This window comes from Xenopus tropicalis, chromosome 3 (assembly GCF_000004195.4).
Source record: "Xenopus tropicalis strain Nigerian chromosome 3, UCB_Xtro_10.0, whole genome shotgun sequence".
NCBI classification, from domain to species: Eukaryota; Metazoa; Chordata; class Amphibia; order Anura; family Pipidae; genus Xenopus; species Xenopus tropicalis.
The window spans coordinates 131193334-131208609 of NC_030679.2; the positions used below are offsets into that span (position 1 = coordinate 131193334).

General features: G+C 44.4%; 1 protein-coding gene across 11 annotated transcripts in view; it reads right to left on the reverse strand.

The window, feature by feature from the left end:
• The window catches only part of nsd3 (nuclear receptor binding SET domain protein 3), a 70319-nt gene extending 59049 nt beyond the window's left edge, over positions 1-11270 (reverse strand). For 6 of the 11 annotated variants that reach the window (XM_031897697.1, XM_031897694.1, XM_031897693.1 and 3 more), the window contains exons 1-2: positions 10747-11270; positions 1827-2593 (exon numbers count right to left, since the gene is read on the reverse strand). In XM_031897697.1, the coding sequence (XP_031753557.1) occupies positions 1827-2549 (723 nt within the window). In that variant the 5' untranslated portion in view covers positions 2550-2593; positions 10747-11270. The remainder of the gene's footprint in view (positions 1-1826; positions 2594-10746) is intronic. The other 5 variants (XM_031897698.1, XM_031897699.1, NM_001375338.1 and 2 more) reach the window with 4 other exon arrangements.
• Between the last annotated feature and the right edge of the window lie 4006 nt (positions 11271-15276).

A 15276-nucleotide genomic window follows, 5' to 3' on the forward strand; every position in this document is an offset into this window, starting at 1 on the left:
TTGAAATCTAATTGCTGATTGGTTGCCCTGGGCAACACCACCGGTGATGCTTCACTTCACTTTTTACACAGCATGATAAATGCACTGCAATTTCATTGAGCGGGGAAATAAATAAGTATAGAGAGTTAAAACAATAAAACCGAAACGAAGCTGAACATTCTGGGGTTTTTGGACGAGAAAGAAAATTTTAATGACAAAGCACAAAGTTATCTAATATGCTTAGACCTCATTTACTACAAACCATTGACAAGTTGTGAATATACAGCAGCTGGAGGCGAGCACCGATCAGACGGCTGACTCTGCTTTGATAAACTGAGTTTATAGACAGCACATGAGAAATCTCATATATCTCATCGGGGTAGGGACCTCATCCCAACTATGTTTTAAAACACCAAGTACTTAAAGGGGTTGTTCACCTTTGAGTTTACTTTTTGTATGACGTAGAGCGTAATATTTTCAGAAAATTTAAAATTGGTCTTCATTTTTAATTATTTCTAGTTTTTTAGTTATTTTACTTTTTGTTCAGCAGCTCTCTAGTTTGGAATTTCAGCAGTTATCTGGTTGCTAGGATCAAAATTACCTTAGCAACCAGGGAATGGTGTGAATGAGAGATATGGTATATGAATAGGAGCAAACCTGAATAGAAAAATAAGTTATAGAAGTAGTTTTTTGGCTTCTGGGGTCAGTAAACCCCCTTTTGAAAGCAGCAAAGGGTCAGCAGAAGATAAAAACATAAAAAATAAATAATGAAGACCAATTGAAAAATTGCTTAGAATTGGCCATTCTATAACATTCTAAAACTTAACTCAAAGGTGAACCACCCCTTTAAAAGAGTTAGTTATAAAATATCCTATTCCTAGCAACTTTGACATTGGTCTTTATTTTTTTTTTTAGTTTTTAAAATTATTAACCTTTTTCTTTAGACTCTTTCGAGCTTTCAAATTGGGGTCACTGACCCCGGCAGCCAAAAAAAAATGTTGCTATGTGAGTTTACAATTTTATTGTTATTGTTACTTTATATTCCTTAGCTTTATATTCAGACCCTCTTCCATTTGTGTCTCTCATTCAAACCACTGTCTGGTTGCTAAGGTAAAGGAGACCCTAGCAAACAAGACAACTTGCGGAGCATTAATAGGGTTGGTCACCTTTGGGTTAGCTTTTACTATGATGTAGAGAGTAAGATTCTGAGGCAATTTGCAATTGGCCTTCATTTTTTATTATTAGTATTTTTTTTAATGATTTCAATATTTGTTCCGCAGCTCTCCAGCTTGGAGTTTCAGCAGCTATCTGGTTGCTAGGGTCCAAATTGCCTTAGCAACCAGGGAGCTGTTTGAACGAGAGACAGGTATGTGAATAGGAGAGGGCCTGAATAGAAAAATAACTAATACAAAGTAATAATAACAATGAAATTGTAGCCTCACAATAGTTTTCGGGTGCCGGGTTAAAGTGACCCCCATTTGAAAGCTGGAAACAGTCAGAAGAAGGCGTCTACTAATTTAAAAACTATAAAACATAAATAATGAAGACAAGCTGAAAAGTTACTTAGAACTGACCATTCTATAACATATGCTGTTTTGTGTAGACTTCTATTACACGTGAAACATCATTTAGATTATCACTGGCAGCGCTGCGGTGGTTTATAACGTAGCCATTTGTTTTGACATCGGCAATGATGTCACAAGGTATTGCTCCCCATGTCCTTCCCCTTGCACTAGTGCCTACTTGTGTTATGAGGGTGGTGTTACATCATTTTACACAATTTGATTTTATTTAAAGCAAAAACAACACTACAGAATATGTGTATGTTAATGTAAATTAATACTTACACGCTCCTCCTCTGGAGGAGGCTCCAGTTTCTTCATCTTGGGTGGCTGCTGCTCTTCAGCTTTCACCTCTTCGCGGTGGTGATGATGGTGGTGATGGTGATGATGATGCCGGCTCTTTTTCCTCTTCTCTCGCCTTTCTTTCCTCCGTTCATGTTTTTTCTTGGTCATCTCACTGGCATGAAATTCATGAAGGAGGTCTCCACACAGTGAAGACTCAAACATCTCACGGCCATTTTGAATAGTCTTAGTGATTCGCAACTTAATTTCAGGGGAGCCCGTCTTCTTCTGAGGGGTGGTAGTGGACAACGGGGGAGCTTGGAGGAGGGTGGGAGGGGAAGTTGGCTGAGGTGGAGATGCTTTACTCATTCCTTCAACAGGCCGTAAAGCTGCAGTCTCCAGATGATAATACTCCAAAGCGGTAAAGTTCCTGGTACCGTATCCATTGGCTGAGCCATTAGGAAATTGAGAATAGTATTTGCCTTGTGGCTCATATCCCAGTGAAGGTTGGTAGCCATTAGTAAGAGGAGGCAAATCCTCAGTGGTGGGGGTTGGGTACTGGAAGTCCGGCTGCAGGCCAGAATCGTAGGGTGTGCCCCCACCCTCATCAGCCTGGTCACTGCTGTTGGCATCATCCTGCCGGTTGTTGGCGGAGTCGATGAGTTGAGGTGGTTGCTGGATTGTGTTTCCCATGATCCCTTGCATGAAAGAGAAGGAGAAATCCATTGTCGTGCTCAGGCATCATCAGCTTTCCCTTTCTCTCATAGGGCCTAAGAAGAGAAAATATGACAGTTTAGCAACACATTCTGATTTGGCCATACACCTTTCACACAATGTTACACAAAGCAAGGCAAAAATGCTTCATAGCTTACAATAAATTCTATATGTTTGACTACACTGCATGGTCACTACCCCACACGCAACAGAAACAGAAATGAAGGTTACTAGGCATTTCTACAAATAAAGAACCCAGACGTAGTAGCGTCACATGGTTACTTCCCGTATGAGAGGCAGAATGCCAACATGGCCAGCAGCCAGCTACCCTGTGAAACAAGAAATCCCCTGATGAAGCTGAAGCAACTAAATGACTGAATCCTTCTCTGGGGTGATACAGACAATTTCCCATTCACAGACAGCACTTACAGCACTCACTGCAGTGCAGGCTGCCAATCTTCATGCAGTTTGAGTTATTATGAACACGTGTATATATAGAGCCAACCTATTCCATATTGATGGATAAATGAACCATACAGACCACATACAAATACTGACCATTACAGGAGGCAAAGATGCCCCTGCTCATCCCGCAATAGGAACCCACACGCAAAAATATCATATTTTGCAGCAATTCATTTTTTTTTGTGTAAAAAAGCAGCTGTTGCTTGGAAAATGCATTTGGTCTTCATTTTTTATTTCATATTTAAATTATGTGTCTTTTTCTTCTAAATTATTGCAGATTTCAAACGGCAGCCAAAAAAACTATTGCTCTGTGAGGCTACAGTTTTATTGTTATTTTTACTTTTTATAACTTGTTTTTCTATTCAATCTGTCTGCTATTCATTAACCATCCTCTCATTCAAAATACTACCTGGTTGTTTAAATTTAAACCCTAGCAACCAGATACCTGCTGAACAAAAAGTAAAATAAATCCTTGCCTGGATTCATCCCTCTTGAATGGCTTATGCCTTGTCTAAGGTGGTGCAAAGTAACGGCATAAATTCCAGCTACCGGCGAATGCATCACTTTATATTAATGAATGACTGCAGGGACGCGTAAGAAGAAATACACGACTTTATAACATATGCCAGTTTTTACAGCTTCACATATAGGCCCTTAAGATCGAATGGGGGGTGGTCAGCAATGACAGACTCCTGGGCACAAATATTCGATTAATGGTTTATGCATGGAGTCACCGCTCCATAAATGTAACCTTATAAGTGAAGAACATGGGCATTTTGTCTTCCGCTGTCATGAATGGAGTCCCCAACTTCCTTTTCTGCACACATGAAACTCCATTTTTCCAAAGGACTATCATAGTTATTCCCCAGCAGTTTAAACACAAGTAAAGGAAAATTGCCTGCTTTTCAAGATAAAGGTGCAAAATACACATAATTGTAACTGCATCACAAAATTGTATGCTAAATAGTACACTACTTCCCCCCACCTTTATTCCCTTTTACACTCTTGTTAGAAAGTATTATGATAGAGCTGTATAACCAATCAATAGCTAGCTCTCCTGGCAAAGATATCAATTTTAATGCTGCCTTCCTGCAATCTCCTGAATAATACTCCATTATTGCTCAGACAAGCCCAAAAAATAACAAATTAAAAACTGCATGCACAACTGGGTCCTACTGAAAAAGTTCTAGAATTGTGACCTAATGCAGCATCACATTCTTCATGTATAAAAGGGTGGTTCACCTTTTTACATGGTTGGTTCACCCTTTTTTACCAGTTACATTTTAGTATGTTAGAGAATGGTCAATTCTATGTAATTTTTTAATTGGTCTAACTTTTAAGTGGGGGTCACTAACTCCAGCAGCCTCTGTGAGGCAATGTTATTGTTGTTATTGTTACTTATTATTCTTATTAAATATTGTTGTTTATTATTTGTCTTTCTATTTAGGCCCTCTTCTGTTTCTATATCAAACCATTGCCTAGTTGCTAGGTTAATTTGGACCCTAGCAACCATATAGCTGCTAAAATTCCAAACTGGAGAGATGTTGTGCATAAAGCAAAAACCACCATAAAAAAGAAGACCAATTGCAAAGTGTATTAGGCTAGCACTCTTAACATCATTCTAAAAGTTAACTCAGAGTTGAATAACTCCTTTAAAATGCTCTGCTTGCATTACGGTATAGTATGCTCTGGAGACTGTTAAGATATAATTTTGCTCCTCTGACCCTCGCTTGAGTGAGTTTATCAGCATGCAGGAAATACTACAGAAGCACCCATCACTGTTTGCTGATAAAGACAGGGTGAGGCACTGTACTGGAGTTTAAAGATACCGCTTTAGAGGCACCCTGCGCTATAAAAGAGGATTCTGCAGTAAAGCTAACCAAACATGCACCAATATAATCAGATGAAACATAATTTCGTACAATTTTCAGACCATGTGCGGGCTTCCCAATTACTGTCCCTATAATTTCTATTCCATGGCAATCAGTCATTGAGTCCATCGAAAATGATAGAAAGTTTTGGTCGGATAACGGTAAAATCTATGCATGTAGTGTTTTTCTGACTATACCCTTGGGGGACCTACGATGCATTTAGTGTCTGCCAACTGTTTCAAGTTCAGAACATCCTCCGATTAGGTATTTTTAGGACTTTATCCAACAAGTTTTATCTGAATGTTAGTTTTGGATCATTGCATTTAAACATAGGATCAATACCCAAACATTTTATGGCCAGCATAAGAATCATGCCAACTAGCACTATGGCATCTAACATTATCATGCACATATTTGCTCCAGTTACAGTTTAGAAGGGCAAATATAGTGTCGTTTTGGTGTTCACAACTAGAAAAAAAAATAATGTAATGCTTTTATCTCATTGAAGGAGTCTTTTTGCATCAAGTAGCCTGCTGGTCCAAGTGATGGTTCCAGTTGACTTGGTATTGGATACAACTTTGAAGCTGCTCCACGTCATAGTTACCTTCAACAATATTAAAGTATGAACTGCACCACACATTTAGTCATATCCTGTTTACATCCTTTTTTCAACATTCTTAGTAATCACTTAGTAATCTAGAACAAAGACATCAATGGAAGCCTTTGCCAGGTTAAGAGTCACAAAAATCTGGCCCATGGGCATTCAGTTTGGACAATGCTGCTCTAGATTATTCTTTGTATCACACAGCTTTAAAGCACAAATATACATGCCTGTTTAACATAAGCTTTTTAAACAAGCATGAGCGCCCTCTGTTATAACTGAGCCGATTCCTTATGTATTTCATTCTGTATTATTTATCTGCACAATTTCTCTCTTTGAGAAGAATCCAGGTGTATGATAAAAGGACTAGCCCCTGATGCAGATAAACAATTTTACCACCTCTAGGAGGCAGAAAGGCACAAGCCCTTATCAAGTCATTTTCATTTGATTTAGGGGACTTGTTGTCCCATCTGCTGACCAAAAAAAGTCCCATGGACCGTTTCGGCAGCTAATCGGCCCGTGTATGGGCAGAACAGAGCAGCCTGGCCGACCGATATCTGGCCTGAAATTGGCCAGATCTCGATCGGCCAGGTTAGAAAATCCGGTCGGATCAGGGACCGCATCGGCTCGTTGATGCGGTCCCCGAACCGACTTCCCCATAAGCTCAAATGTAATCGGATTATTTTTTTTTGTAAGTCCCTTGCTACCCGATATCGCCCATCCGTAGGTGGGGATATCGGGTGAAGATCCGCTCGCTTGGCGACATCGCCAAGCGAGCGGATCTTATAGTGTATGGGCACCTTTACTCCCACTGGTTGTTTGTACTTACCCACCCCCCCCATCACACCCCTCATTCTAACAAAACAGGCTATGCAGGGAACATATGCACCTTTTAGTCTTTATAACAAAATAAAGAAAGCTCCCAAGTCACCATCTCTCATATCACTGGGCCTTATGGCGCCATCCCTTACTCCATCCCAACCAAGGCTCCAAGTTACCCAAGGGGGAAGGGCAGTTTAGTAACCAATGCAAACAGTCTAGTTCCTTTAGTAATTGCCCCATTTTCTGGAACTGTCAGTGGAGTGGAAGCATGGACTTTGTCTTTAACACGTTAAAGCAGCAGGGCTAGAAACAACATGCAGTTAGTCACAGCATAAAATTGTTCAAAGTGCTAAAGAAAAAAGAAAGCTACCAGAAATCAAATGGTAACAAAAGTCAACACTGGCACAAACGGAAGCAAGGAGTCATCAACAGACAGCAAATCTCAAGAGTCTGATCATCATAATATTACAAAGCTTTACTTATATTTAATTTAAACTTCTTGGTTACATGGGAAATATAATGTGTTATCCTGCAGACTGAGCACTGTTTATACGTGGGATTTTAAGAATTTTTCTGATTTCAGCTCTTTGATCTATAACTTGTGTTATATTTGCAACAAGGCATAAATAGCACCCAAACAAACCTGTCATGTGTAGCATGGGGCATTTTGTTATTTTTAATCCTTGAATCATTTGCCATTCCATCCCAATAACGGAGCAAGAAGCTACCTTATGGCCCTTCTCCTTTTGGCCCTACAGCTTCTGATAAACTACAAATAAACAGACTACATGTGTCTGAGAAGAGCCAAAGCTGTGAGGGGTACTAGGAGTTGGAGTTCCTCCACAACAAGTATTAATTATCACTCCTACATCGGTGGTTCTGAAGTCAAATGTTCAAACATTATAGACTGTGCCCATGTTCTCAATATCACTGTATGCAGACAAACCAGAAAATAAAGAAAAAAAGAAAAAATAATAAAACAAGAGCACACATACTGCAGTCCATGACCAAACTTATATGAACACCTATCTGTCCAACACCTCAACCAAGGGTATTAACATGCAGTTGGTCCTCTCTTTGCCAACAGCCTCTATTCTTCTGGAAGGGTTTCTACTAGATGTTGGAACATTGTTGGTGGCATCTGAACCCATTTATCCACAAGAGCATTAGTGAGGTTGTGCACTGACTTTTGGGCAGCAAACCTATGAATGCACTTAACAGTGTGGCCCTGGGATATTATTGTGCCGAGACAGGAAATAACTTTCCCTAAACTGTTGCACAAAGTTGGAAGCACTGAATTGTCACAAATGTCACAGTTACATGTTGTGGTATTTTTGTCGTCAATGAGGACTGTGGCTTAAATAGCCATTTCCAAGAAGCAACAGGCTATAACCTATCAAGCCTTTTACAACTGAACTGTAATGTGCCTTGCCACATACAATGAACGGAACACTTTAATGCCTGTATCACTAACCAGTAAGTCATTATTTCTCCTACCAATAAGATGTAAGTAGATCTTCATCCCACTAAACTACACCCATCACCACTCATTCTGTTTAAGCCTAAAACAGTGCTGCCCAATTTCTCCTTTAGGCTCGGACAAGAATGGGAAATGTCTGTCAAACCCTAGGCCACTAATCCTAACATACAAACACTGCAACCCATCAGCCTTTACACAACTCTCCGTAAGCTATTATTCTTTGCATGGCTGAAGTGCAAGCAATCCCTCCTTCCTTCCATTACAAAGGAAATCATGTCTGGTACCCAAAGATTGTAAACAATCCCATCTTATCTCACTAAAATGTCAAATTGCTGTAGCAGGCCATCTCTCTCCTTCTTTGTGGTCCCAACACTCTGAATAAAATGTGGCCCCAATCTTTTCCACTACACCGTGTCTGAAATTATTTTTAATAGTGGAATATTTACTCTTTAGCTCTCTAGTTCGGACCTGGGAGGAGTTTTGAAGAATATGGTTAAGATAGCAAAAATTCAATTCAAGTTACTAATAGAAATTTAATTAATAATGAACTAAATAACTACTGTTTGGATTTTTCTGTTAGATATTGTGACAGCTGTGGCCATTAATGAGCTTGATATGCCTGTTGTAAACCATCATGCTTGGATGCAATGTTATAGACCACAGCAGTCATACCAAAGAAAAGTAATGTCTAATACATCTAACAATAAACTGTCATACCTTCTACCCATTCCTTGTATCACTATATTGTAACTCTCCGTCCCCTGTACCACTGCACTGAATATTCACCCATCCCCCTGTACCACTGCACTGTATATCCACCCATCCCCTGCACCACTATATTGTAATACCCTGTACCCTGTATCAATACACTGTAATACCCCATCATTTGTACCATTACACTGTAATACCCCATCATTTGTACCACTACATTGTAATACCCCATCATTTGTACCTCTACATTGTAATACCCTGTGCCCTGTACCACTACACTGTATATCCACCCATCCCCTTTACCAATACACTGTAATACCCCATCATTTGTACCACTACAATGTAATACCCCATCATTTGTACCACTACATTGTAATACCCCATCATTTGTACCTCTACATTGTAATACCCTGTGCCCTGTACCACTACACTGTATATCCACCCATCCCCTTTACCAATACACTGTAATACCCCATCATTTGTACCACTACACTGTAATACCCCATCATTTGTACCACTACAATGTAATACCCCATCATTTGTACCTCTACATTGTAATACCCTGTGCCCTGTACCACTACACTGTATATCCACCCATCCCCTTTACCAATACACTGTAATACCCCATCATTTGTAGCACTTCAATGTTATACCCCATCATTTGTACCACTTCATTGTTTTACCCCATCATTTGTACCACTTCAGTTATACCTCATCATTTGTACCACTTCACTGTTATACCCCATCATTTGTACCACTACACTGTAATACCCCATCATTTGTACCACTTCACTGTAATACCCCATCATTTGTACCACTTCATTGTTTTACCCCATCATTTGTACCACTTCAGTTATACCCCATCATTTGTACCACTTCACTGTTATACCCCATCATTTGTACCACTACACTGTAATACCCCATCATTTGTACCACTTCACTGTTATACCCAATGTCTTGTACCACTACACTGTATATCCACCCATCCCCCGTACCACTACATTGTAATTTCCTATTTTTTATACCACTACACTGTGATTATTCATCCCCCGTACCACTACATTGTAACTCCTCATCCCCCGTACCACTACATTGTAATTTCCCTTCCTTTGTACCACTACACTGTAAACCCACCTATCCCTTGTACAGCTACATTGTAATTCCCCATTCCTATGCCACAGCATTGTAATTCCCCATTCCTGTGCCACAACATTGTAACTGCCCATCCTTGTACCACTACAGTGTAAGGCCTGATCCTTACACTGTAAACCCACCCATCCCTTGTACAGCTACATTGTAATTCCCCATTCCTGTGCCACAATATTGTAATTTCCCATCCCTTGTACCACTACACTGTATATCCCCATCCCCTGTACCATCACAACATAATTCCCCATCCCTTGTACAACTACATTGTAATGCCCCATCCCCTATGCAACAACACTGTAAATCCCCATCCCTTGTACTACTATATTGTATTTCCTCATCCCCTGTGCAACTATATTGTAATTCCCCATCCCTTGTACAACTACATTGTAATTCCCCATCCCTTGTACAACTGTATTGTAATTCCCCATCCCTTGTACAACTGTATAGTAATTCCCCATCCCTTGTACAACTGTATTGTAATTCCCCATCCCTTGTACAACTGTATTGTAATTCCCCATCGCTTGTACAACTATATTGTAATTCCCCATCCCTTGTACAACTATACTGTAATTCCCCATCCCTTGTACTACTATATTGTATTTCCCCATCCCCTGTGCAACAATACTGTAATTCCCCATCCCCTGTGCAACAATACTGTAATTCCCCATCCCCTGTGCAACAATACTGTAATTCCCCATCCCCTGCACCACTACATTGGAATTCCCCATCCCCTGTACCACTACATTTAACCCCCCCATGCTTTACAGCAATATACTGTAACTTCCCCATCCCCTTGACTAATGTACAGTAACACCTTATCATTTCCAACAGACTGTAAGCCCTTATGCCATATAAGCAACCTAAGGTTTTCAGGTATCAGGGTATCCTATCCCTACAGCCAGTTGCCTACAGTGGTGCATACACAGCGCATCCCAGTCATGCCAAACCTGTCTCCCTCCAGCTGTCAGGAGCTGCAGCCTTCCTCATACCCCCCAGCCAGGAATGCTGGGAGATGTAGTTCCAGCAGTGCCAACCCGTGCCCCAAGCCCTGGCAGCAGCAGCAGTGCCACAGGCCCAACCCCCTCCAATAAAAACACCCTCGGGTGTCACCTTCAGTTTGTTCCATTCTAGATCAGGGTGTCTCGGCCTTGGCGACAGGAACCCGCGGGTGAGACGAGGGGGGGGGAGGGGGTGCCTACAAAAAAAAAAAATCGGGTGTGTGACGTAATATCCGGCGCCCCCTCCCCTGCAGGACCCGGAATCCGGGTGTGTTGAGAAATGTCCAGATGTTTTCGGGCTGCGAGTAATAAAATGGCTGCCGGGTTGCCCTGTTCCGCGGGGGGTGAATAACAGCCGGCTGTTCGGGGGCCCTAAGCGCCAGTCAGTGTAACGGGGCCCCAGTGCCTGACTGTAGGGCGCTAATAATTCGATATCCGGGTGTTGTATTGTCTCAGGCCGCGGGGGGAGGTATTTCCGGGGGTTGGTGCTTTGCACTGCGGGAGTTGGGGCCTTCAGTAATGTCGTTCCCCCCACCCGCACCCCTGTTAGCACTATCCCACCCCCCCCAAATTGTTGCTAAATCCGGGTCACCAACACCCGCTTCTTCCTCACGCAAAAGCCGCCCGAGCGGCCCGGTAGCGCCAAAAAAAAAAAAAAAAAATTCTACTGAACTCGGATTGGCTGAGAGGCCGCGGTGGGAGGTGGGACTTGTAGTTTCAGTGGCTGCGCTCCCTGTGCTTTGCCAATAAAGTTTAGTGAAAAAGAAGTTCATCTTTTTTTTTTTTTATAATACCCATTGATAAAGCGTCAACCCTGTTCAAGTTAAGGTTGTAAACATCACACACGTACAGATTACATGAAAAAGCTGACCAATATATGAAGTCATAATGACTTTTATATATAATGCCTTTTATGTAACCAAACCTCCCAACTTTTGAAAATGAGAAAGAGGGACAAAACTTTTTGCACACTGTCCCAGGAACTTACCAAAATCTTCTGCGTGCCTATGAGGGGCACATTCATTAAAGTACGACAGGTCCGATTACAAAAAAAAATTGTGTTTTTTCTAAAGTTTACAACTTTTGCGTATTTTCTATGATTTTTCATTAATTTGCGCAACTTTTTTGTACTTTGCGACAATTTGCGTGACAAAATTGGATTTGTCACAACGAGTACGAAAGTTTCGGAATTCATTCAAGCTTCGGTATGGTGACTTTCCTTGGGCCGGGTTGGAGCTGCAGAGTGCCATTGAGCCCTATGGGAGACTTTCCTTGGGCCGGGTTGGAGCTGCAGAGTGCCATTGAGCCCTATGGGTGACTTTCCTTGGGCCGGGTTGGAGCTGCAGAGTGCCATTGAGCCCTATGGGTGACTTTCCTTGGGCCGGGTTGGAGCTGCAGAGTGCCATTGAGCCCTATGGGAGACTTTCCTTGGGCCGGGTTGGAGCTGCAGAGTGCCATTGAGCCCTATGGGAGACTTTCCTTGGGCCGGGTTGGAGCTGCAGAGTGCCATTGAGCCCTATGGGAGGCTTTCCTTGGGCCGGGTTGGAGCTGCAGAGTGCCATTGAGCCCTATGGGAGACTTTCCTTGGGCCAGGTTGGAGCTGCAGAGTGCCATTGAGCCCTATGGGAGACTTTCCTTGGGCCAGGTTGGAGCTGCAGAGTGCCATTGAGCCCTATGGGAGACTTTCCTTGGGCCGGGTTGGAGCTGCAGAGTGCCATTGAGCCCTATGGGAGGCTTTCCTTGGGCCAGGTTGGAGCTGCAGATTGCCATTGAGCCCTATGGGAGACTTTCCTTGGGCCGGGTTGGAGCTGCAGAGTGCCATTGAGCCCTATGGGTGACTTTCCTTGGGCCGGGTTGGAGCTGCAGAGTGCCATTGAGCCCTATGGGTGACTTTCCTTGGGCCGGGTTGGAGCTGCAGAGTGCCATTGAGCCCTATGGGAGACTTTCCTTGGGCCGGGTTGGAGCTGCAGAGTGCCATTGAGCCCTATGGGAGACTTTCCTTGGGCCGGGTTGGAGCTGCAGAGTGCCATTGAGCCCTATGGGAGGCTTTCCTTGGGCCGGGTTGGAGCTGCAGAGTGCCATTGAGCCCTATGGGAGACTTTCCTTGGGCCAGGTTGGAGCTGCAGAGTGCCATTGAGCCCTATGGGAGACTTTCCTTGGGCCGGGTTGGAGCTGCAGAGTGCCATTGAGCCCTATGGGAGACTTTCCTTGGGCCGGGTTGGAGCTGCAGAGTGCCATTGAGCCCTATGGGAGACTTTCCTTGGGCCGGGTTGGAGCTGCAGAGTGCCATTGAGCCCTATGGGAGACTTTCCTTGGGCCGGGTTGGAGCTGCAGAGTGCCATTGAGCCCTATGGGAGACTTTCCTTGGGCCGGGTTGGAGCTGCAGAGTGCCATTGAGCCCTATGGGAGACTTTCCTTGGGCCAGATTGGAGCTGCAGAGTGCCATTGAGCCCTATGGGAGACTTTCCTTGGGCCGGGTTGGAGCTGCAGAGTGCCATTGAACCCTATGGGAGACTTTCCTTGGGCCGGGTTGGAGATGCAGAGTGCCATTGAGCCCTATGGGAGACTTTCCTTGGGCCAGGTTGGAGATGCAGAGTGCCATTGAGCCCAATGGGAGACTTTCCTTGGGCCGGGTTGGAGATGCAGAGTGCCATTGAGCCCTATGGGAGACTTTCCTTGGGCCGGGTTGGAGCTGCAGAGTGCCATTGAGCCCTATGGGAGACTTTCCTTGGGCCGGGTTGGAGCTGCAGAGTGCCATTGAGCCCTATGGGAGACTTTCCTTGGGCCAGATTGGAGCTGCAGAGTGCCATTGAGCCCTATGGGAGACTTTCCTTGGGCCGGGTTGGAGCTGCAGAGTGCCATTGAACCCTATGGGAGACTTTCCTTGGCTGGGTTGGAGATGCAGAGTGCCATTGAGCCCTATGGGAGACTTTCCTTGGGCCAGGTTGGAGATGCAGAGTGCCATTGAGCCCAATGGGAGACTTTCCTTGGGCCGGGTTGGAGATGCAGAGTGCCATTGAGCCCTATGGGAGACTTTCCTTGGGCTGGGTTGGAGCTGCAGAGTGCCATTGAGCCCTATGGGAGACTTTCCTTGGGCCGGGTTGGAGCTGCAGAGTGCCATTGAGCCCTATGGGAGACTTTCCTTGGGCCGGGTTGGAGCTGCAGAGTGCCATTGAGCCCTATGGGAGACTTTCCTTGGGCCAGGTTGGAGCTGCAGAGTGCCATTGAGCCCTATGGGAGACTTTCCTTGGGCCTGGTTGGAGCTGCAGAGTGCCATTGAGCCCTATGGGAGACTTTCCTTGGGCCGGGTTGGAGCTGCAGAGTGCCATTGAGCCCTATGGGAGACTTTCCTTGGGCCGGGTTGGAGCTGCAGAGTGCCATTGAGCCCTATGGGAGACTTTCCTTGGACCGGGTTGGAGCTGCAGAGTGCCATTGAGCCCTATGGGAGACTTTCCTTGGGCCGGGTTGGAGCTGCAGAGTGCCATTGAGCCCTATGGGAGACTTTCCTTGGGCCGGGTTGGAGCTGCAGAGTGCCATTGAGCCCTATGGGAGACTTTCCTTGGGCCAGGTTGGAGCTGCAGAGTGCCATTGAGCCCTATGGGAGACTTTCCTTGGGCCAGGTTGGAGCTGCAGAGTGCCATTGAGCCCTATGGGAGACATTCCTTGGGCCAGGTTGGAGCTGCAGAGTGCCATTGAGCCCTATGGGAGGCTTTCCTTGGGCCGGGTTGGAGCTGCAGAGTGCCATTGAGCCCTATGGGAGACTTTCCTTGGGCCGGGTTGGAGCTGCAGAGTGCCATTGAGCCCTATGGGAGACTTTCCTTGGGCCGGGTTGGAGCTGCAGAGTGCCATTGAGCCCTATGGGAGACTTTCCTTGGGCCGGGTTGGAGCTGCAGAGTGCCATTGAGCCCTATGGGAGGCTTCCAAAATCATGCACTGAAGGTTCAAAGTCGGAAAGGTTTTCCCGTTGTTTACGATCAGCGTCAGATCAGTTGTCAGATATGACAATTTTGTGACTATCGGATCGCCAATCGTAAACGATCGTTTCAATACGAAAATTTCGGAACTTTCAGATCGAATTTCGTGATTCGGATTCGTACTTTAATGAGTGTGCCCCTAAGTATTCCGCTCGTCCGCTTCCTTCTGTCACCGCTGTCTTTGGATCCCTTCCTGTACATTTGTCTTCGGGTCTTTTCGGCTCCTTCAGGTGCTTCGGGTCATCTCGGGTGCTGGTGCTAATCTGCGTTTATCTACTACTCTACAAGCTCTACTTACAGTCCCTGAGTGCAATAAAGGTGTTTATTAATAATTAATATTACAGTCTGGGACTCACCAAGCTTGGTTTTTAAAGAAAATGGAGCAGTAAGTAGAGCTTGCAGAGTAGTAGGTAAAGGCAGAGCAGCACCAGCGTAACTTTTGTGACCCACAGCCTGAGCAGCACCCATCCTGTTAATTCTCGTCTGAATTTGAATTAAAATGGCTGGCTATGCCATACTTGCATCTCGCGAGCCTTGCAGACATTCGGAAAACGATCAAAAGGACTGAGATGACCTGAAGCGTCTGAAGGAGCCAGAAAGAGCCGAAGACAAATGTGCAGGAAGAAGCCGTGAAGATCTGAACACAGCAGTGATGGAAGGAGCTGATA